Source organism: Chrysemys picta, chromosome 8, assembly GCF_011386835.1.
Source record: "Chrysemys picta bellii isolate R12L10 chromosome 8, ASM1138683v2, whole genome shotgun sequence".
In the NCBI taxonomy this organism is placed as follows: domain Eukaryota; kingdom Metazoa; phylum Chordata; order Testudines; family Emydidae; genus Chrysemys; species Chrysemys picta.
Genome location: NC_088798.1, coordinates 38,078,655 through 38,102,837, shown reverse-complemented (window position 1 = coordinate 38,102,837; position 24,183 = coordinate 38,078,655). Strand labels below are relative to the sequence as shown.

The following is a 24,183-nucleotide window of genomic DNA, read 5'->3' as shown; positions in this document are numbered from 1 at the left end:
GTGAGAGCCGGCCCGGGGACGCGCGGCCATAGCGAGGCCTTCTGTACTGGGCTGGGACTCGGCCCTGCGGGACCCCAGAGCAGGGCCTGAGGCCGCCTCCTCCCCCTGCAGCCAGCCGCCCTGAGCTGGGGTGAGAGCCCGGCGGGGCTGAGCGTTCATCCCACCTCTATAACATGGGCGGCCTCTGGTCTTGCGCTGCTCGAGACCACCCTGAGCCTCTAGGGACCCGTCAAGGGGGGCCCAGAGCGGGTGAGGGTACCCTGGGTGGGCTCCCCAAACAGCACCCGCCGTAAGGGGCCGGGGGAGCCCTGCAGCGTTTCTCTGCAGCCCGGGCACCGTGGCACAGTCCTGGGGAAATCCCGGGTCTCTGCGAGTTTATCCATGGCCTGCAGCAGGGCTAGGAGCTCATCACCACCCAGCGGCTCAATGCGCGGGGAGTTTCCGGGATTGCCATGGAGTCTCTCGGACATGCATACAATAGGGGCAGCTAGTGCAGCATGAGCAATCCTGTCCGGTCGCTGTAGGAGCGCGCACTGCTGCATTGGCATTTCCAGGATGTCCCAGTGTGTGCTGAGTGCTTGGCTTGCAGACGTGTAAGGCGTTTACAATCGGAAGCCCAGAGCAGACCACCTGTAAACTGTTCTTATTAACTCTAGATCTGTGGTTTTCAACCCTTTTTCATTTGCGGACCCCTATAAAATTTCAAATGGAGGTGCTGACCTCTTTGGAAATATTAGACCTAGTTTGTAGACCCCCAGGGGTCCATGGATCACAGGTTGAAAACCACTGTTGTAGACAGATCCTCTGCAAGCTTGTCTCCCTGTTCACTGGAGAATCATCCCCTTGACATGATCACCATTCCACTCAACCCAGAACAACTACTTAACGCTTCTAGCAGAAGTGTTGTGATCTTATAGTATTAGCTGTTTTTCTCTGTTTCCATGCACAGTAGTATCTGGGGAATGGGGAGGTGATGAAGGAATTTATTCTCCCCAGAGCTTTTCCATCCTAAAATCCAGGAACCTCTTTCTGAGGTCTCCCCAACCAGATGTCTCTGAATGCACCGGTTGGGAACCAAATCCATTAGCTAGAACTTACCTTGTAGGATGTAGCAAGTTAGTTGCCAAATAATAGGTTTGGCTGATGGTGTTTGGGAAAGTCAGGCTAAAGCTTCAACCTTAAGGAAACACTGTCAAGTTGATATATATAGTCAATTTCAGAAACTTAGGCCCAGTCTAGAGAATGTATATTTTTGTGTGTAATTTCCCAAGTTTAAAAACAACCTGAAAGCAGAAATTTCACAATGTGGAATCACATTGACACCCATATGGTTTATCAGCAGTGTTAGAAACTATAGATTCACATTACAGTCTTGTTTCACTTGAGCTAACAGTAGTAACTTACAAAAGTAGTAGGTTGTCATACTCCATGTGGAACAGCTATGAGAGGGTGAATGAGAGACACTTTGCCAGTGGATTTCATAGATATTTGTTAACAGCAGAAGAATGCTGAGACTCAGGCATCTTGAGTTCCATCCAGGCTCTAGAGAAGAGTATACTCTAGTGGTCATAGAACCTTCTGCCTATGTCCCTGGCTTGTCTTCCTGCCCCATCCTCGCTACTGTAGCTCCTTGGCTTTCTCTCCTTCTCCAACTCCTAGCCAGGCCCAGTCTTTCCCCTATTTTGGCTCCCAGTCTCCCTGCCTGGAGTCCTTATGCCAGTCTCCCACCAGGCTCCTTGTCCGAAACTCACATTCCCCCAAGTACCTCCTCTAATCTCCAGTTCCCCACTCCTCATATATTCCCAGTGTCTGGTTTCAGACTGAAGCTTCTGGTTGAAAAGGGACCCTGGCAGCTCTGGTCAGCACTGCTGACCGGGACATTAAAAGTCCAGTTGGCTGTGCAGTGGGGCTAAGGCAGGCTCCCTGTCTGCCCTAACTCTGTGTGGTTTCTGGAAGCGGCCGGCATGTCCAGCTCCTAGGCGCAGGGGCAGCCATGGGGGCTCGGCTCCATGCACTGTCCCTGCCCTGAGTGCTGGCTCTGCAGCTCCTATTGGCTGGGAACCATGGCCAATGGGAGCTGTGGGAGCGGCACCTCGGGGCGGGGGGAGTGTGCATAGTTGCCTGGCCGTGCCTCTGCCTAGGAGCTGGACATGCTGGCCGATTCGGGGAGCCGCCTGGGGTAAGTGCTACCCAGCTGGAGCCCACACCCCTCACCCCCTCCCATACCCAGACTCCTTCCCAGAGCTCTCACCCCCCTCCCACACCCCAATCACTGCCCTGAGCCTGCACCCCAACCCCCCCAGCCCCACTCCACCCTCAGCTGGAGATCACACCCCTCCTGAACCCCAATCCTGAGCTCCCTCCCACATCCCAAACCCCTCGGCCAGAGCCCCCTCCGGCACCCCAAAGCACTCATCCTTGGCCCTACCCCCAGAGCCTTCACCCCAGCCAGACCACTCACCCCCTCCTGCACCCCAACCCCTTACCCCAGTCTGGTGAAAGTGAGTCAGGGTGGGGGAGAGTGAGTGACAGAGGGAAGGGGGATGGAGTGAGTGATGGGTAGGGGCGGGGCCTGGGGAAAGGGGTGGGGCAAGGGTGTTCGTTTTTTTTGTGATTAGAAAGTTGGCAACCCTACCAGCTCTTTGTCCCAGACTATTACTTCCACTGCCCCACCGTGGTCCAACTCTAGTCCCCTCTGCATCTGAGTGAGGCAGCTTCCTTCTCCATGCTGCCTGGGCACCAGTATGGGGAGCACTGGGAGCACCTGAGTCTTCCTTCTCTCTGTTCTTGTGCCTGTCACCACTGGGACCCACAGAAATTGCAAAGAAAGTCCAGCTCATTATGTATAGCAATTTTGGAGACTCTAACAAGTCTCTGTTGAACATGTACAAATTGAAATTTTTCAGAGGCTTAAAACTTGATCAATTTGGGGTAGTTTTTCATAGGTATGGCAAAAGGTACTTCCCTGTCAAATTTCAAGCCCTTGCTCCGAACCATGGGCACACTAAAACTTCTCAATGCAATTGGTGTAAGAATTTTTTTAATATGGGCAAAACAATATACTTTCCCCCAATCGCATACTTGAAAATGGCTGCTACATTTTTGTTAAAACTATAAATAAATAAATAAATAAATACTTAAATAAAATAAAAATAAGTCTTTAGGCAGGCATCTGGCATGGGAAATTTCAGCCTGAATCCTTAAAGTCAGGTAAAGTTATAAGCAACTGAAAACAGGTTGTTATAATGTGAAGTATTGGGTAACCTTAATTATAGATGTTGCTACCAGCTCCAACTATAATAATTAAAGTTAGAGTGCTTCCAATATTTCACTTGGGATGGTATTCTACAGTCTTTTACTCCTCATTGTTAGGAATGGTTTCTTGACATTTGATCTACATTTTTCTTTTAAGCTACATTATTTTTATTTATTTATTTAAATAATTGTTTGAGGAACGAGTTCTTGATTTGATGATAGTACTTTACAGTTGCATATTTGTTACATAGGAGGATAAATGTTCGAGTAAGGATTGAGCTACAATCAACATCTAATCCTGTTCATAAAAAGGTGTGTGGTGTTCTCTTAGTTCTTCCTTAAGTATTTTAAATATCTTCTTACTGATATGTAAAGAGAAAGCAACATGAAGTTTTACTACATTTGTCATTTAGCAGGTTAGGGTCTTAACAAATCTGGTGTTTATTAGTATTCAGGTTTGTTGGCATGTGTTGGTTTAGGTTTTTTTCTTTGCCTTATTAGCCATTTATCTCAGTTTTACACTTTAATAGATCTTAGTAACATATGATGCATTTGAAGGTTGATAACCACAACAGTTTGGAGAGCCCATGGCTAGCAACAGAATTTTTTTTTTTTCCCCAGCACTGACCCATCTTCATTATGTTTGACTCTTAATTTAGAATTCTAAACTAATCTAAAATCTGTTGATTTTAAAGATGTCTGAATGTCACACAATTCCGTTTTCTATTTAATTAAAAGAAGCACTTCTTCATGATACAGTGAATGTAATACATTGTAATTTTATAGATAGCTGTGCTAGATATTTTGAACATATGTAGCCCATCATCATAGCATCATTCTGCCTATTGCAAGACAAAGGCTTCATAATGTTATTTCTAAACATCTTGGACATGCTAAAAAAAAAAAAAAAAAAAAAAACTCGGGGTGAGAATCTCACACTTTTTCCAGCCCTTTACATTGTTGTGGCCCTTTTACCCAGCATAAAGGGACTTCAAAAGCTCTGGTCCCAACTGGGGGAGAATTCCCACAGTGCAGGAATTGAGGAAGATGGCCGTCACAGGCTGTCTTCTGAGGGCTGCCTTGCAGGTCCTCGTGTAGGTGGTAAAGCTGCAGCATGCTGTGGAGATTCTGGATTGTACTGCTGCATGTAGGAATGTGGGACAAGCTGGCATATTTTAGAGACAGGCCCCCAGGGCTATGTAACTTTTTGTGGGGTGCAAGCAGCCCGAAATTGAGGATGCAAAGGTGGTTTAAAGCAGTGGTTCTCAACCTGTGGTCCACAGACTCCTGGGGGTCTGCAGACTGTCTAAGAGGTCCATGAAAGACTTGGACTGAAAACTGACTGAACAGAATTCTACTATATGCACTGACAATAGATTTCCAAAGGAATCCGCACCTCCATTCAAAATTTTCAAAGAGGTCCCCACCACCATTTGAAATTTTTTAGGGGTCTGCAAAAGAAAAAAGGTTGAGAGCCACTGGTTTAACCCTAACCCGCTCCCTCACCCTCAGGCCTGTGAGTTCTGTGCTTTACCTCTAAGAGTTGCAGCATGCTAGTTGGCCTTTCTGTAGTTCCCATTCATTGGTTTCTGTTCTGATTTTAATGCAGTCCATTTTTATCATTTGTACTTGGAACAGTCAAATATAATCCAATAAATACCTTTGCTTTGGAAGTCTTCGCTGCTGAAAGTTAATGCAGCCTTGCTTTAAGATTACAATCTCTTTGTGGGAGGTAGATTTTCTCCTTTGTAATATTTAAAATAGAAATTGCCCTAAAATGCAATATAACTGATGTTCTTTTTCCCTCTTATTAGTGGTCATAGGAGTCTTATTTGCTGTAGAAAGTTAAAACATTTTTGGGTACTGCCTGAATATATTAATATAACTAGTTTAAAATAATGATCTTTAAAAATGTTTATTTTTAGGACTTACTTGTGCAATTGACTGATGATACTGACCCCTTTTTCCTTTATAACCTGGTTATATCTGAGGAAGATTTTCAAAGGTAAGATATCAAGTTCATGTGCTCTTTATGAAACATTAAGAAATGGTAATAAAGAATGGATATTTTTTAATTTAAAAAAGTTTTGCTTGACAATGAAATAGAACTTGGCTCTTATTGCATTTTTCTGCCGTACATTGCTTAGTGCTCTACCGAGGAAGATAGTGTCATTCTCCTCCATGTATAGATGGGAAAACTGAGGCATAGAGAGGTGAAGTGACTTGTCCAAAGTCATCCAGGGCAATGATGGAACCCTGGATTCTTAAGTTTGTCCAGTGCCATAACCACTAGACTACACTGCTTCCTATTTTTGTACCTCTAAAACATTTTCTGGGTGTTTGTGAACATTTCACAGGGATTTCAGTTGGAATACTCTCAAAAGGATTATTTCTAAGAGCAAGGGTTCACAGAATTGGGCCATTCAATTAAAGATATATTTTGGATCATCACATTGTTGGGTCTCAATTTAATAGTAATCACTCAGGAAAAAGACCTCAATGTGGACAGCTCAATGAAAATCTTTGATCAATATGTAATGGCAGTCAAAAACGAGAAATAAAACCCCAAACTTATTTGTATTACAGTAGTTTTCAGAGGCCACAATCATATCTACTCCATTATGCTAGGCTTAATATACATACACACAATAAAAGAAAGTTCCTGCCTCAAAGAGTTTGCATTGTTAAGTCCCGTATTTAGTACATCTATCCAAGTAATTGTTAACGCTATACAATATAGTGTGCTCAAAGAAGATTTTAATTTGAAAGATACATATTTGTTCCCACATAATTTTGTTTAGTGAAAGCTAATTTGCAAAACATTCACAATTAAAATACCACACCTCTTGTGATTGTGATTAGCTACTTGACATTGTTTCTTTTGTACTCTGGATTAAAAATTGAAATGATAGGTGTTAAACTTTTAATGAATTAATTAGTAAAATATTTATTTACTTAGTGCAAACAAAAATATTTGATAGGAATGTAACTTGTATTTCCCCTTTCTTTATGTAGTTTAAAATGCCAGCAGGGTCTTTTGGTAGATTTCTCTGCTTTTCCGCAAAGGTTTATAGATCTACTTCAACAGTGCATTCAGGAACAAAACAAAGATACCCCAAGGTAAATAATGTTTTGGTACCACATTACTAACTTTTTAAAAAAAATTCTTAAACAAAATACACACACAATAAGCCAAGCACTCCAAGAAGCAATATAAGTCCAAGGAAAGTCAATGGGACTTAGGCTTCAAGTGCCTAAGTCACTTTTGAAAATGAGAATTTTCACTTCAGTGCCTTTGAAAATGTTACCTCTTATCCAGTGTGTTTAATTTTATAAAGTTCTTTTAAAGTGCATGCATCTTTAGAGGTCTTTTTATTTGCAATTTCAAGTATAACATGAGTGACTCACTTTTATAAAATCTCAGAAAAAGCAAAAAGTACATATTCACTGGCTTTTTTATTTATTATGCATACAGGAATCTTTTTGGTGGTAGCATTATATGATATTTATGTGAAGATACTGTTGTAGTATCGGATTCCCTTTTATATTAACATAACATTAATTTGGTAAAGATTTAGGCCCTGATCCTGCAACTTAATCCAAGCAGGTGGGGCTTCTGGAACTATACAGATCCAGTTGTGTGAAGTGCCTTAATGATGGTTATTTTATAAAGTGGAAAACCCCCCTGCAATTTACAGATAGTTTTGTAAACAAAGATATGTTACCTACTAAATGTGGTTCTATTTCATTTGTTTTTTAAGGTTTTTGCTGCAGTTAGTTTCTTCAGCATCTGTTTTAGATCACACACCTGCTTTTTTAAATGTAGTGGAGACAAACCCATTTAAACATCTTACACATCTCTCCCTAAAATTTCTGCCGGGAAATGATGCAGAAATAAAGAAGTTTTTAGCAATCTGTTTGAAATGTATTAAGGTAAGATTATAGATTTGTAATATCTGTAATTAGGTCCTGATCCTCTAAACATTTAATGTTGTGGGGTTTATTTTAATTTTTTTTTTTTTTTTTGGTTAATTTTAGTTCATGTTGTGGCTTTGCAAATAGTTATATAGGTATATATTGTAATTCAATCAATACACACACTCTCTCTAAGAATAAAAATATCAAAGGTGCGTGTATATTTAAAATAGAGCTATCAAATTATAAAAAAAAATCGCAATTTGCGAGATTTAAAAAAGTCACTATTAATCACACTATTAAACAGTAGAATACCGATTTAAATTTATTATGAATATTTTGGGATTTTTTTCTACATTTTCAAATATATTGGTTTCAACTGCAACACAATACAAAGTATACAGTGTTCACTTTATATTATTTTTTATTACAAATATTTGCAATCTACAAGTCAAAGCATGAAGGGACATATGAATGTTAGCATATCTGGCACATAAATACCTTGCAATGCCAGCTACAATAGTGCCATGCGAATGCCTGTTCTTACTTTCAGGTGACATTGTAAATAAGAAGTAGACAGCATTATCTCCCATAAATGTAAATAAACTTATTTGGCTGAATAAGAATGTTTTGTTTTTGAGTGCAGTTATGAAAAAAAATCACGATAGATAGCATTACTGTACTTGTATGAGGTAAATTGAAAAATATTATTTCTTTTTTATAGTGCAAATATTTGTAATAAATTATAAAGTGAGCACGGTACACTTTGTATTGTTATAATTGACATCAATATATTTGAAAATGTAGAAAAACATTCAAAAATATTTTTGAATAAATTTAAATTGGTATTCTGTTAACAGTGAGATTAAAACATCAGTTAATTGCTACTATTTTTTAAATCTAGTTAATTTTTTTTGCGTTAATCTCTTGAGTTAACTGCAATTAATAATGGCCCTAATTTAAAACAAAATCTGATAATCTGAATTGGCAGAAATTAGACACTTTAGATATGTGATGAATGTGGCAATGCAATTGTTGAGTTAATTGAGCCTCTCAGTATTGGTTGCTTCCTGGCTTTGTGCTGACCCACTATACAAATGCAAGAGTAAAATACTGTAAAGTTATGGATTTCAATCCTGCTGTTGGATCTGCACGTGCATACCCATGCGTAAGTACAGAGCCGCCTTTAATTCAATGGGGTTTCATTTGCCATTTATAGATTGGAAAGTGAAATTGATGTGCTTGGTAGCATATCAGGTTTAAATAATGTTATGAAATGAACAATGATCTCAGAGTTTGAAAAATCCTCAACCTACAGTCCACATCTCACTGATTTCTTCATGTGTAATTTTTGTCTCCTTTTCTTTTAGTGCAATGTAAATGTAAACCGCCTCTGTAACAAACTGTTTTTAAAAGAAAAGGCTCACAAAGAATTTTTTCCCTTAACATCTAGGTTAGGGTCTAAGTTCCCTCTAAACTGTGCAGCAGGCTATCAAGGGCCATGCAGGCATGCAGCAGGGAGACGTGCCTCTCCTCCGGCCCTGGTCTTGGAGCTGCGGGGAGTCCTTTCTCCCCACTGCAGCCTGGGACAGCCTGTACCCCAAATCCCTCATCCCCGGCCTCCCCCAGAGCCCGTACAACCAGCCCGAGCCCCCTCCCGCACCTCTGCCCCATCCCTGAGCCCCCTCCTGCATCACAAATCCCTCATCCCCAGCCTCCCTGAGAGCCCACACTCCCAGCCAGAGCCCTCGCTCTCCCGCACCCCCACCACCTACCATAGCCCTGACCCCTGTCCTGCACCTCAAACCCCTCATCCCTGGCCCCACCCCAGAGCCCGCACCCCCAGCTAGAACCTTTACCCCCCGCACCTCAACACTCTGTTCCAGCCCTCACCCCCATCCCACACTCCGAACCCCTCGCCCCCGCCACATAGAACCTCCATAGTGGTGCACATAACAAAATTCATTCCACACATGGATATAAAAAATTGGTCAGGGTTCTCAATTTTTTTTTTGCTGGGACCCCCTTTGAAAATATTTCAGGCTGTCAAGACCCCGCCATACCACGCCCTCCCTTACTTCTGCGCTGTTGCTGGGGGCAGTGCTGCCTTCAGAGCTGGGGACCTGGCCAGCAGCTGCTGCTGCTCTACTCACCCAGATCTGAAGAGCTTCGGCTGGCAGCTGGAGCCCCGGCGTGCATGGGGGCTGGCAGCTTGCAATGCTCCCACAATAAACTTGCGACCCCCCAATTTGAGAACCCCTCATCATCTAGGTCAGGGGTTGGCAACCTTTGGCATGTGGCTCGCCAGGGTAAGCACCCTGGCGGGCCGGGCCAGTATGTTTACCTGCCATGTCCACAGGTTCGGCCGATCGCGGCTCCCACTGGCCCAGCCCGTCAGGCCCGCGCCGCTTCCCACAGCCCCCGTTGGCCTGGGACTGTGAACCGCAATCGGCCGAACCTGTGGACGTGGCAGGTAAACAAACTGGCCCAGCCCGTCAGGGTGCTTAACCTAGCGAGCTGTGTGCCAAAGATTGCCGACCCCTGATCTAGATGTTAATGCAACTCCTTTTCAAACAGTAGTTTAAAGTGCAAAAATCCTGTTTTCTTGGGGAAATTTTAAGGAAAACAAACTTTTTTACAATGGAAAAAAGGTTTTTACTTTAGGATTCATGAAATATTTATAATTTAGTATTTAGGCTGTCTTGATAAGAATTTGTTATTAGCGTAATGGACATGTATTTTTGGACTTTACGTGTAGAAATAATGGAATATGGATGCGAAATAATGTTTTTCAATTGGAAAATAAGATTGTATTGATTTAAAATGTCAATTATATGTAGGAAGAAAAGTCGTTATTGGAACAAAAGCTTAAAAAAACTGAAGATGACCTTACTAGACAGCTGAGCTACACACAGCAGGTAACTGATGTTAGGCCTTCCTGCCTTTGGTATAATAAGAATTCTATGTACCGTACCACATGTAAAGGTATATTACAAATTGCAGAATTTCAGTAGGGTCCAGTTTATAGACCACTTCGTAAAATATTATCTTTTCTTGTTTTGTATCTAATCTTATATCTGTGCATTTATTTTGAATTTTGTGGCCTGGGGAGCATTTACTGCTGGTGGCTAATAGAGGTCTGGTTGGTTACATGGTGCTGAGAAACAACCAATTTTGGCAGGGCAGAAGGAGGTGAAGTGAAGTTCAAAAGTAGCGAGTGTGATGAATTGTTCTGAAGAAAAGTCAAAACATCACACTAAACACAATTAAAAACACTTTACTTTCCCCTGTAAGCACCTGCTGTGGTTGCCATAGGAATATTATGTGGTCAGATGTAAGAGAATAAGTAGTTCACAAGACTGTCTCTATATTGAAATGTGTCACGCAATGGAGATATTTCGGAACCCTTTACTTTGTGTTATGTATGAAGCAAAGAAAAATAGAATTAAAATTGTTGGTATTTATGTTCTAAAATTCCATTTAAGATGGATGGTGGACCCTGTTGTGGTTTCACTCCTTTTTAGAGATGACAGCTGTGGGTCATACAGTAAAGCTACACAGACTGCACTTTGGTCACTCTTGAGTTATAGAGCCTTAATGTTCCTTTTTTCCCCTTCTGTGGGCTTGTCAGACAGTTGACATTTTTAAAAATACATTAATTCATTTTTTTGTAATTTTTATAGAATTGGAACTGCTGTATACTTCTGTCATGCAAATTTAAAAGAAAAATGCTACCAAGAAGTATATTTTTCATACTGAAAAGTTGGTTTTTATAGTGCTGTGGCCTGGTTGAGTGTGTTCACTCTTACTTTTACTTGATAGGAGAGAGTACCATGCTGTGGTTAGAGCATAAGGTTGGAAATCATGATTCTTTTACCAGCTCTGTCATTATTTGATGACCCTTTGGTTCCCATCTGTAAAGCTGAGATGCATGTCACTTGGTGGTGTGAGAATTCAGTTTGTTCTGTAAAGCACTTTGAGCTCCTTGGATGAAAATCACAATATAGTGAAAAGTATTGTTCAGTTTAATATGATATATTTTTCAAGATTCTTTATGCTGTCTCAACAAACACAGAGCTTGTCAGAAAAGAGCCGGGAATTAGATAAGTTGAGAAGTGAATGGACGTCACATACAACAATGCTAACAAATAAGCACACTCAGGAATTGACAAATGAGAAGGAAAAAGCTCTCCAGGTATGAGAACTGAAGGAAAAACAAACCAAAAATATTGGTACACATTTAGTAGTTTAAGGTTAGGTTCACTGAAGCACTTCTTCCTTTGTTTTCCAACTTCTCTTTTCATTATAGGTGCAGACTCAATACCAACAACAACATGAACAACAGAAAAAGGAATTGGAAAACTTGCATCAGAAAAGTATCCAACAGCTACAGAATCGACTGTCAGAACTAGAGATTGCCAACAAGGACCTAACAGAAAGGAGATACAAAGGAGACTCCACAATTAGAGAACTTAAAGCAAAACTCTCTGGGATAGAAGATGTATGGAATGTTCATTTGTGTTTTCAAATCCAATATTTGTATAGGGATAACACGATCAATACACTCTCACAAGATACAGTGTAATCTGTGAAAATACAGCAAATGTTCAGGTTGTGGGAATCCATACTTCAGGTTCTGAAGTATTTATTTTTACAACCTATTTCTATTATCTTATTGATATCCTTGGTTAAGAGTTAGATATGTTTATTCAAACTTAAGGTATTGCAGTGTTTTTTGTTTTTTAAATATTTTTTCCAAATGTTCTAGGAGTGCCAGAGAGCAAAGCAAGAAGTGCTGTCGTTGCGTCGGGAGAATACTACGCTAGATGCTGAATGCCATGAAAAAGAGAAACACATTAATCAGCTACAAACACGAGTTGCAGTTTTGGAACAAGAGATCAAAGATAAGGACCAGCTAATTATTAGGACAAAAGAAGTATTAGATGCAACACAAGAACAAAAGGTTCTGTTAGTTTCTAAATATACTGTTTCTAAAGTACTGTAGAACCATGCTTAATTGCTGTTCACAACTGGGCAATTGTGGATTACCAGATTTTGTGAACTGCGTAAATAGATCAACCATGATTTTAAAGAATTAAGGTTACAGCATTGAAAAATATATTTGATTCATTTTTGACAAACGTAATTCAGTTACCATTATAATACTTTGTAGTCCAACAGTAAATAGACACTACTTTTACAAAATATATTAATCTCTTACTATTAGATCTTTGCTGACATATGAGACTGGATTTTTCTGTTTATTTAAAAACTGAATTAGTGATGTGAAAATTAGTGAGGTGGTTCTTCTAGTAGTGTCCCTATGGGTGCTCCACTTCAACTGTGCATGTGCCCCATTGCATCTTCTATCAGAGATTTTAGGTAGCAGTGTCTGTTTGGCCCTTGCATGCATTCTACTCTGCACTGTGGCTGTATAAAGCTGCATGGGCAGACTGCCTTCAGTTTTTTCTCAGCTGCCTTGGGCTAAGATGGAGCCTTAGAAGTGTCCGAGTTGAGCTTATTTCAACTAGATTTTTTTTTCATAGTTGTAGTGATAGTAGTTAGTAATTAATAATTATTATTATTATTGACTGTTGTCCTTTCAGGGTTTTTTTCCCTGCAGGGAACTTCAAGTTGCTGAGAGGGTATGCCCAGCTCTTCAGGTTTTAAACATTGGCTTTCATGCCAGGAGGCTATCCTGGTGAGCACTCCCAGTGCATCCATTGCCTTGGGAAATCACACATCCTCCAGAAGTGTAATTTTTTTCCTGGCGTTAAAATAAAGAGCCAGAAAGAACCTGGAGATTAAATTGCGCTGCCTTGTGATGGAGAGCTGTGTCCGTCTAGTTTCTGAACCAGGCTAGGAGATCCCCTCCATACACTGTTCTCCAAGCAAGTTGAGCTCTTCATCCACTTTGGCGTAACACTCCCTTAGAGCTTCTAGGAGGGAAAACTCAAGAATCCTCTCAAAAAGACTCTAGGAAAAGGAGCTTGGGTTCCCCGATGAGGATTCTACTTCAAAGAAGCACTGGTCGCCGATTGAGACAACTACTGTACTTTTGCACCTGCTGGTTCCTGACTCAGTACGCACGAGACAGCAGGTTCCTCAGGTACTGTTACCACCACTAAACCCAAAGAATCTAAGGGTTCCAGCACACCATTGGTACTATCAGGAGATTGAGACGACAAGGAGAAGACTATCTCTTCTAAGTTAGTACTCAAAGAATCAGCCAGGTTCTTGGTACCTCCCATTTCATTACTGCAGAAAACCGGACTATCATCTAGTGGTCATTCCTTAGAGTGCATAAAGCCTACAGTACCGTTTGCTCCCTCTACCATAATCACCTCTGCTCAGGCTGCAGCCTCAATACTGACTACCATGTTGATACTGCAGGAGGTTAAATTTTCACGACACCTCACAGTGACACAGATGCCTGACTCCCCTTTGTTTGGTACTGAGGACCTCTAAGTCTCCAGATATTCACCCAGTACCTACAGAGTCACCACCTTTTTCTACTGGTGCTGCCACCTACAAAGTGATGTTGAAGATGATGATATTGGGGATTTCTCATTGGTTTCTCAAATTCTGGTTCAGGTTTCCCCTCCTCACTATCAAAGGAGTATTTTTCTGGAGACTGCTAAGGAGGTGGAACATATGTGAGAGGCATCCTCAAGCTCCATCCTGGTGGTATGAACACTCATGGATGCCCCCACCTATACCGGATTGGCCCACTCAATCGCTGTAATGGGATCAATTGGTGGCATATTGCCAAAAATTCTCTAGGACCCCTAGCATCACTCACTGCCATGATAAGGCTAAACAATCTTCCCCCATCCTCTCTTGAAGTTCTGAACCACAAGGAGACTCTTGAGGAGCAGGTGACGAGAGCAGGCAACAAGGTCACCCTGCTAACATCTCCTCCTCTTCATCCCCAGATAAAGTAGTTATGATTCCTTCACCATCCCAGGCGGCTGACTTCAAACAGTTCCAGGAGCTCATTGAAAGGATAGCAGACTCCTTACAAATACCACTTGAGGAGGCTAAGGAATCACAACGTAAACTGCTAGATATTCTGCATACAGCATCATCTACCCGAATTGCACCTATTAATGAGGCTCTGCTGACTCCTACAAAAGTAATCTGGCATACCCCAGCGACAATACCATCCACCTGTAAGAAATATTAGGTTCCATCTGAAGATTTGGAGTTCTTTTCTCATCTCTCTCCTAACTCCCTAGTTGTCAAGGCTGTATGTGACCGTGGAAGGCAGCACCATTCTAAATCAATGCCATATGACAAAGATCAGAAGCGGCTTGATTTATTTGTTTCAGAGTAGCATTTATTTGATTTATTTGGTTGCAAATCATATTTGACTGCGACTCTATTTCAAATCACTATCAAGTGTTGATAGCAAAATATCACATCAGCTACACAGACTTCAATTTGTTTATTGAGCATCTGCCACCAGAGCAGAGAGACTAATTTTAAGCAATCATTACAGAGGGTCATCATCTTGCCAGAACATCCCTGTAGGCCTGTATGGATGCAGCTGACACAGTTGCTTGGTCTGTTTCTATGGTGGAAAGTCATGAAAAGGGCCTCCTGGCTTCAGCTCTCCAGACTTCCGAGGGAGTCAAGGACCTTTCCTTTGATGGCTTAAAATTGTGTGCAGAGAATACTGACGAGTCTCTGCATACATTTAAAAGATTCCAGGGCCAATCTGTATTGTTTGGGAATTTACATGCCTGCACTAAAAGGAAATTTACTAAATCTCAGGCACTGTAGAACTCCTGACCTGTTCAGTTTTCTAGCTTCCAGAGACCTTATGAACGCCAATGAAAGAGGCAGAGGTTCCAGAAAGAGACCTTCTGCTGCACAGGCATCAGCTTCGCATGCCTCATCACCAAAACAGTAATTTTGATGCAGTGGTTGAAGTTCTGAGTTACCTCCCATTTTCTCCTTACCAGCTGCAATGGTTCACGTGGCTTCCTCACTTCGGGGACTGCCTTACTCACTTCTGACAAACTTAAGAGTGTGTCACAACAGCCAAGTGGGTTTTAGAGATCATATCAGAAGGATACTCCATCCACTTTACTTCCCTTCCCCCATCCCTTTTCAGATACCCCTTTCACAAGCATCTTCTAATACAGGAAATAACTTCCTTATGAACTTAGATGCTCTAGAACCAGTTTTGTACGACACAGAAGGAAGGGGTTCTATTCCAGGTACTTGCTGGTTTCTCAACAGGTTTGTGAAGATACAAAAATTCAAAATAAACCAGTCAGGTGTATATTTCCGTATAGTGATTCACTCATCCTACAGGTCAAAACCATTTTCAATACAGAATGCTTCCATTTGATTTCTCTTCCACTTCCAGAGTGTGTTTGAAGGTTCTGTCAGTGATAGCGGCTTACCTTTGCAGAAGAGGAATCCCAATATTCCTATATCTCAACAATTGGCTGCTAAAGGGGCACTCTTACCACGGTGGCCATTCAAAAGGCCATAGCACTGTTTCTTGACCTGAAACTGCACTTAGATGTTCAGAAGTCCACCTTGATACAGGTGCGAAGATTGGAGTTCATAGGAGCTTATCTCCAGGCAGTAGCAGCCAATGCCTACCTCCCAACGCACAGGTTTACACCCCTATCTAGTTAAGTTATTATAGTCCAAATCAATCCCCAGCCATCTGTCAAAAACAGTCTGCAGTTGTTGGGGCATATGGCAGCTGGTACTTTTGTGATAAGCCACGCAAGTTTGCACATGTGCTGCCTCCCTGAGTGGCACAGAACTGTTTATTTGCTGAGTAAACACAGCTTGAACAAACTATTCTTGGTTCCTACTGCTGTGAAGAAGTCCTTTGGCCGGTAGAAAGGCTTTCACAACATCATCTTTGGTTAACTATCTCCAACAGTCCTAATAAGAACAGATGCATCCCTGTTGGGATTGGGGGAGCACATCTTACTAGAAACTGCTCAGGGCACATCAACTCTACACATCAACTTGTTGGAACTCAGGGCAATCACAAATGCTTGTCTCCATTCTATGCTGTTGAGCGGGGCAAATATGTGAGGATCATGATAGACAATATGTCATGCATGTTTTATATCCACTATCAAGGGAGAGCGAAAGCCGTGAGATTCTGGAATTGGTGTGTGTGAAGTCACGTCAGCATCTCAACAGCTTACCTTCCCAGCATTCAAAACATCACCGCAGATAGCCTCAGCAGATGCTTCTCTTGGGATCATGAGCAGGAGAGAGATCCCATTGAACTCCACTGCATATTTCAATGTTGGGGCATCCCATAGATGGACCTGTTTGTCATGGCCAGAAACAGGAAGTGCTTCCAGTTCTACTTTAGGGGGGGACTGGGCCACCACTCCTTGGGAGATACCTTTCTCCTTTGCTGGATGTCAGGTCTGTTGTATGTGTTTCATCCAACTTCTCTAATATCCAGGGTGTTGATCAAGATAAGGAAAGACAAGGCCAGAGTTATTCTGATGGTTCCAACGTGGCCAAGACAGACATGGTTTCATTACCTTATCCAGTTGGCTGCTTGTCAATCAGTTGAGCCTCCAGACTGTCCCTCATCTTCTCTCAGGATGTCTGTCAGATTCTTCACCCCAGCCTTGGGGTTCTTCACCTAAAAGCATGGCTGATCACTGGTTCACTGGGCTAGAAACAACCTATTCTGAGGTAGTGAGAAGAGTATCATTACATAGTAGGGAGCAGTCGACCTATAATAGTTACCTACAAAAGGAGATGAGATTTAGCCTCTGGTGTGACCTAAGACACCATTCACCTGCATCCTCTTTGCTGTCAGATCTACTAAATTACATCCTAAACTGAAAACAAGTTGTTTTTTTTAAGTTCCATTAGGGTACCTTGGGCAGCTGTTACGGGCTTTTCAGTGTACACACATCTGATGACTGCAAGTCAAAAGTCCACAAGTCAAATATCCTGCCCCTGTTTTGGACCTCAGCTTAGTCTTGGATGCTTTACAAGACCTGTCTTTGAGCCAGTGGCAACCTGTTCTCTACTTATCTATGAAAACAACCTTCCTGGTAATCATTACTTCTGCTCAAGTCTTTGAGCAGATAGAGACTCTGATGGCGTATCCTTCAAGGACGAGGTCACATTGCAACCACATCCCAAATTCTAAAGCTGTCATCTGACTTGCACATTTACCAATCTATTCTTCTTCCAATTTTCTTTCCTAATCCACACCTGAATAAGGAGGATGTGGTATTATGTACATTTTGATGTCAGGAGGGCATTAGCCTTATACTTGGACAGGACAAAGCCAGTTAGAAAATCTCCTGGGTTGTTTGTGTCTTTTGTAGAAGATCTAAGGGATTTCCAGTTTCCAAGCAAAGACTCTCTAGGGCACTGGTTCTCAACCTGTTTGCCATTGTGGGCAACATATAGAACTCTCTCTCTGTTATGAGGGCTGCATCCACACTATATACTACCTGTGTGGCCCTGAGGGTGTCATGGGGGCTGCAGCTGTGTGCTGTTTGGATCACGAGTTGAGAACCACTGCTCTAGATGGATATCTGTCTGCATTACGTTTTGCTATCAGTCCAATCATCTCCAGCCTCTTTCCAGAGTACTCCCATTCAATGAGACCTCTTTCTACTTCAATAGCCTACCTTAAGAAAGTTCCCATTGCTGAGATATAGTAAAGTCACAACTTGGACCTTCATACATAGCTTTTCTGAACATTCTGCAGTAATTCATGACTCCGCTTCTGATGCTGTGTTTGGCTCTACTGTACTGTCTTTGATTTTTGGATTGGATTCCAAAGCCTGTCCCCCTCCTTAGAGGGTACTGCTTGGTAGTCACCTGAAGTGGAGCACCCATAGGGACACTATTTAAAGGAGGAGAGGTTACTCACCCTGTTCGGTAACTAGCTCTTTGAGATGTGTCCCCCCTATGGGTGCTTCACTACTCCACTTCCTTGCCCTCTGCTTCGGATTTCTCTGCTGTGGATCTTTGCGATAGAGAAGGAATTGAGAGTGGGTCGCCTGCACAGATCTATTTAGCCATGTTGCAGAGTACTAGGCATAGTAGAGCGCATGCATGGGCCAAACAGGCACTGCTAGCTAAAATCTCCAATTTGGAGGTGCATGCCCACCTGAAGTGGAGCGTTCATAGGGACCACATCTCTAAGAACTACAGTGATTGCACAGGGGGCGTAAACCTCTCCCTTCTAATGCAAACTTTAACAAGCTTGATATAAATCAGATTTAAGTATTGTGCTTTTCTTTTTTAAGAAGCACAAAACCTTGCTAATGGGAAAACTTTTTGATTTTTGAAGGTGATACTGGAAGAAAATACAGAGAAGAAACAAGTTCATGTAGGAAAACTTGAAGCAACAATAAAATCATTATCAGCTGAACTTCTTAAGGTTTGTTTAAACATGAAATTGTCCCAATCATGGGATTTCTTCATTAATTTTATGCATTGTTGTTAATTTAGAAAGGACTTTGATGTTGTTTAATAGGCTAACGAAATTATCAAGAAGTTACAAGGAGATTTGAAAACTCTAATAAGTAAATTGAAATTGAAAAATACAGTAACAATTCAGCAAGAAAAACTCTTGGCTGAAAAAGAAGAGAAACTACAGAAAGAGCAAAGGGAACTGCAGGAGACTGGACAATCTCTTAGAGTAAAAGAGCAAGAGGTAACTTAATGCATTATCTTAAGCTTTAGTGCTGTAACCATTTATGCATGTGTTTTAAGTTAAGCGTGTGTTTTACGTGTTTGCAGGATTAGCCTTGAATTGCTGTCTATAAAACTGAATGACTTTACCCATTTATTAAATGGTTTATTGAAACACAGAATTCTGGCAAATGTTAGTGTCGTGTATTTTTCTGGTTGATTATAGCATAGAGGGAATAGAGAGCCCAGTTGAAGCAAAACTCTCAAATTTTAGTAGCCGCGCTAAATTTGACAAATTGTGAAGTCCAATAAAAATAGCTAAAATAATTACAAACTTAATGTTTGGATCAATATGCTTCTGACCTAAAGAGACGTTCAAATTAAAAAATAACGGTTATTTTTTAAAAGAGAGATTTTCTTGTATTAGATAAAATAGGAAAGATTTTTTTTTTTTAAATCTAAGTTTCACCCACTGTTTATGCTTTATACTTTGTTTGCATTTGGTATTTTATTCAGTTTCGAGCATGGAAACAAACTGGTCAGTTCAGGTTCTGATTCTCTTGCATGTTTAAAATAAAAAAAAAACACAAATACTGCATGAATGTGGTTTGGAACTGCAAACTTCATATCTGGACAGAACTTCCAGCAAAGACAGCCGGGGTTCAGGGCCATATCAGATTTCAGTTACTATTCGAGTTAGCTTTTGTTAAAAGATTTGCTAACTCCTACAATGAAAACTCTTTACCTTGTTACCCCTTTAAATACAAATATATAGAGAGGATACTATATTTGTACAGGGCTAGAATTTAGAGTACAAAACGTTCAGTGAATACAACAGAGTGTACAGAGCTATGAATCAACATCTGAAGGGCAGAAACAGGCAAAAGTTGAGAGAGAGATTTTCAAAGGCATACATAGTTGCCCAATGCCAACTGACACTTGTGCCTTTGAAATCAATGCCAAGAAAAAAAGGATCTTTTCATTGTGTAGTCACACCCCTTTTGTACTATGATTAATTTTGAATCTAAATAATCATTCAGTGTTGCTTTAAGCTCAACTGTACTTCTAAATCCTTGATATTTATTTACACTTATTTTCTTCAGTTTTTAATTGACATTTCTTGATTATGCTTGACGTAATTAGTATGGAAATATTTCAGGTCTGCAAGTTGCAAGAACAGTTAGAAACTACAGTACAAAAACTGGAAGAAAGCAAGCAACTGCTAAAAACCAATGAAAATGGTAGGTTTACAGGATTCCTTCTTTAGTTCTCCCTGTTCTTGTTACTTGTGGGGGAATTCTGCACCACTGTGCATGCGCAGAATTTATGATCCCCCTCAGATTTCTTTGCTTCCCTGCAGAAAAATGACTTTCTGATTGGGAAGCCACAAGAATGGTCATGCCACCCTCCTCAGCAGTATGTTTTGGGTGCTCAGGGCAGCCAGCAGAGAGGTGAATCACTGTGGGCCAGGGGGCAGGACTGGGGAAGACCTGGCACCGGGCTCAGCTGCTAGTCCCAGCTGGACTGGGGAGGACGGGACTTCCTCTTTCCCTGCACAGCATCTGGGGCCGTGTCAGACCCACTCCCAGATTTCTCCCCTGGCTGTAGGAAGCTCTGCAACCCCCTTCCCCCCCTCAACTCCCCCACACTTCCTGCACCCATTGCTCCTCAGCTGCAGGGGAAGGGATCATTGTACAGGGAGCTGCTCCCTCATCTGCCCAATCCCCGTGCATCCAGACCCCCTCATACCCAGACCCTCCCGCTAAGCCTTCCTCCCGCCCCGCACACAACCCCACTCCCCCTGCACCTGGATCACCCTGAGGAACCCCCCGCACCTGGATTCCCCTGTAGAGTCCCATTACCGTTGCACCCAGAACCCCCCCCAACAAGCCCCTGTGCATCTATATCCCCCTTCACACCCAGATCCCTCACTGAGCCGTCTGCACCCAGATTGGCCCACACACAACCCTTTCAACCCACACCTGGATTGCCTCGCCACTAAGTCCCTCCACACTTGGATCCTGCTTTGCTGAGCCTGCCTGCCCCACACCTGGTGCACCTGGGGTGTTTCTGGAGCAGGCCCTGTTCTTGTGCTGTGTCAGGGTTGGGTGCAGTCTCATCGCGGAGTCCATGTTCTCTGGGGAAGCTGCACAGTGATCTCCCACCTCTGTGCAGCCAGTGGTCTGTGCTCCCCAATGCCATGCTGGAGTCTCCACATTTATTTGACAAATAAAATTTGCAGAATTTTAAAATACTGTGTGCAGAATTCTTAATTTTTTTGGCACAGAATGCCCTCAGGAGTAAAAATTAGTATTAAAAAAATTTTATTTCATTTTGAAGCTAGAAAGATTTGCTCATTTCTGTCATGGCATACTTGTGATTTCCTGCTGTTCCCCTCCGCTCCCGCCACCCCACAGCCCACAAGGATCAAACAATTTAGTAACCTCTGAGTTCATGTTTCCCGTGTATTATAGTAGCCCTAATTTTGTTTGGTGTGGTTCTTCACATAAAACAGAATTTGCCTTACAACTTTCTAAGTGTTACAGTTTAGAATTTGAAAAAGTTTACCTGTGATTCTAAATTTAAGCTACATGACCGCATCAGTTAAAACAAGAATTGCACAGCTAAGTTACAAATTGATGCTTTGAAAACATAGGCTCCAATCGTGCATCCTGCTAATACACATGCTCAACTTTAAGCAGGTAAACAGTTTCATTGAAGTCCATGGGAAAGCTTACATGCTTAAAGTTAGTATGTTTTTAGATGTCTTAATCCTTATGGGGCATAATCCAAAGTATATTGAACTCCATGAATTTAAATCCAGCTCCTGGGTCTCTAATTATTAAATGTTTACTTCCCTATAGTTTGTGGGTTCCAATTAATACTCTATTGCTATTCTATGAAAAATTAACAGGTTATAATAATGGAAATTTAAAAGAGAGCACCGTCATAAGGTGACCTGATTTTTTTTTTAAAGCCATCTTTAGCTGTAGATGTTGAAGGGGAAAGTTAATCAGACCTGGCATCTTTGAGAGATGGGACTTTGTGGGCGGGAGGGGGCAGCAGGGGCCATGCGTGACTTTCCTTGCAATCCTCCTGGTTGCTGCAGGCCACTGTGATGTCAAACACTGGAACTAAGAGCACAGAGACTGTCAGTACTTCCATTGTGGCTTGTGATCCTGCTGGCTGACTTGAATGCAGATGGTATGAGCTGTTCCTGCAGTAGAGGGAGCAGATTGGGACAGGACAAGGAGTCTGGTACTGAAACTAGGGGAAAAATGTTTGGAGGAAGGGGGCAGATCAGATGAGAAGCCCAGAGGGGAAGGGGTAAAGAGACTGGGACATCAAAATTATGTTTAGTTCACTAATATAACATGAAATAGAATCATTCACATGATTTCTTGATGTAATTTGTGTTAGATTTTTAGTACTAATAAAAAGGATGGAAAACAAAATGTTTGAAAATTAGAGTTTTACTCCTTTTTCTATATAGTAATCACATGGTTAAATAAGCAACTGAATGAAATTCAGATGGCAAGAAAGCAAGAGATATTGGGAACTTCTACCATTCCACTTACACATTCAAGCAATGGCACTATTAGAACTGGCACTTCACCTCACAATATGGTAAGTTATCCACTTATAAAACTTGGTACTTGCTGTACATTTTTAGAAATAAAGATACATGCCAAGTGAAGTGCTTATAGTACCTAAGAGAAATGCTTTGGTATTCCTTTTGCCCCGTAATTGAATTTTTCTCATCATGTTGTGCACTGTTGTTCATGGATGCAACAAAATTACTAGTATCATAAATAAGAACTTCCTAAATTCTCAATAAGCAATAAAAACTGTTAAAATGCACAGATTTGTGTAATGCATTTGGGCTAGTGAAATAGCATATGCTTATAATTGCATGCATCTACACGTCTAATATTCTTAAGATCCTTCTCTAAAATGTGTCAAGAATGTCCTTCTCAAACAGTCCATTACACTGCACTTACACCCAAACACCAGAAACTGTATGTGGGAAAAAAATATATATATATATATATATATATATATATATATAAAAACACATGCTAGACATGCTGCCAAGCAGAGGTCATAAAGTATTCTGGGTTGCTCTTTATAGAACTACCAGTTATTTACCAGGTGGAAGGGGATGTAGAGGTATTTTCCGTCTGCCTGGAGGACCTAGAGCTTCTGCTAATCTGGTTTAAAAAAATATATATCTATCTCTAGAGATATAGATATAAAAAAAAAAACTACATGCAGAATGTCCCTTTCACTTTTGAATTTAACATGAAATTAGAATTTAAAAATCTGGAAACACACGGAAAAGAAAACGATTACAACACTAATAGAAATTGCATAAGAAAAAGTGTGGGTGTGTCTTGCTGCTATGCATCTTCATTCTTTTAGAATGGTTACTAACAAATGTTCCAGATAGTTTTTTTAACTTAGGGCTAGTGAGGTATTTTGAAGAGCACAAGGGAAGTGAGGAGTAAAAAATTCTCATAAAATGTTCTTGTTTAAAGAGACCAAATTAAAGTAGGCCTGCTGGCTCTTGAGATGTGTGGTGATGCTTTCAAGGAGTTCTCAAATCTATCAATCAGTGTTTATTTGGTGGTTTCATTATTTTTTTGGTTCCACATATTTAGCACATGCCCATTTTACCTCGGCTAGCAGGTTTTACTTATCTATTGTTCTGTTCCCCTTCCAGTAACTAAGGCCTGTAGATCTGCAGCCGTTTAATCTTAAAAAAACAAACAAACCAACCAACAAAAACCTGTTTGCATTGCTACATTTCTCTTTGATGCACAGAGCCTTGGGTCACTTACATACACTTGTAATAAGCATATAGTCAAGAGTATATTAGTCAAATCTTGTGGTTTGTTGTTAGAGGAAAAGTGGTAGTAAAATAATGCTTATCTTGTCTAGTATCCATTGACTTTCTACACTTTTAAGAATGTAAGCATAGGAAAACATGCTTTTTCTTGTACTTTAGTCACTATAATGTATAAACATTAATTTGTAGTAATATTTTGTGATTACAAAGGTCAGTTTTAAATTTTTACATCTATGCTCAGTGAAATTAAATGTCATTGATTACCGGTAAGAATACGAATACCTAGCTCTTCTATAGCACTTTTCATCAGCAGATCTCTAAGTGCTTTACAAAGGAGGTCTGTATCATTATTCTCATTTTACAGTTGGGGAAACTGAGATACCAAGAGGTGAAGTGACCTTCCTAAGGACACCCAGTAAACCAGTGGCAGAGCTAGGAAGAAATCTTAGGTCCCCTGAGTCGCAGTTCAGTGCTCTTGAATGTCTGGGTTCTACTTTAAGTGA

General features: G+C 41.2%; 1 protein-coding gene across 3 annotated transcripts in view; it reads left to right on the top strand.

The window, feature by feature from the left end:
- Positions 1 to 24,183, top strand: part of SASS6 (SAS-6 centriolar assembly protein) — a 34,685-nt gene that overhangs the window by 809 nt on the left and 9,693 nt on the right. For all 3 annotated transcript variants that reach the window (XM_065555613.1, XM_005300905.5, XM_065555614.1), the window contains exons 2-13: positions 3,507 to 3,567; positions 5,181 to 5,260; positions 6,271 to 6,375; positions 7,017 to 7,188; positions 10,011 to 10,088; positions 11,246 to 11,365; positions 11,480 to 11,671; positions 11,939 to 12,133; positions 18,488 to 18,577; positions 18,674 to 18,853; positions 19,991 to 20,072; positions 22,325 to 22,458. In XM_065555613.1, the coding sequence (XP_065411685.1) occupies positions 3,507 to 3,567; positions 5,181 to 5,260; positions 6,271 to 6,375; positions 7,017 to 7,188; positions 10,011 to 10,088; positions 11,246 to 11,365; positions 11,480 to 11,671; positions 11,939 to 12,133; positions 18,488 to 18,577; positions 18,674 to 18,853; positions 19,991 to 20,072; positions 22,325 to 22,458 (1,489 nt within the window). The remainder of the gene's footprint in view (positions 1 to 3,506; positions 3,568 to 5,180; positions 5,261 to 6,270; positions 6,376 to 7,016; positions 7,189 to 10,010; positions 10,089 to 11,245; positions 11,366 to 11,479; positions 11,672 to 11,938; positions 12,134 to 18,487; positions 18,578 to 18,673; positions 18,854 to 19,990; positions 20,073 to 22,324; positions 22,459 to 24,183) is intronic.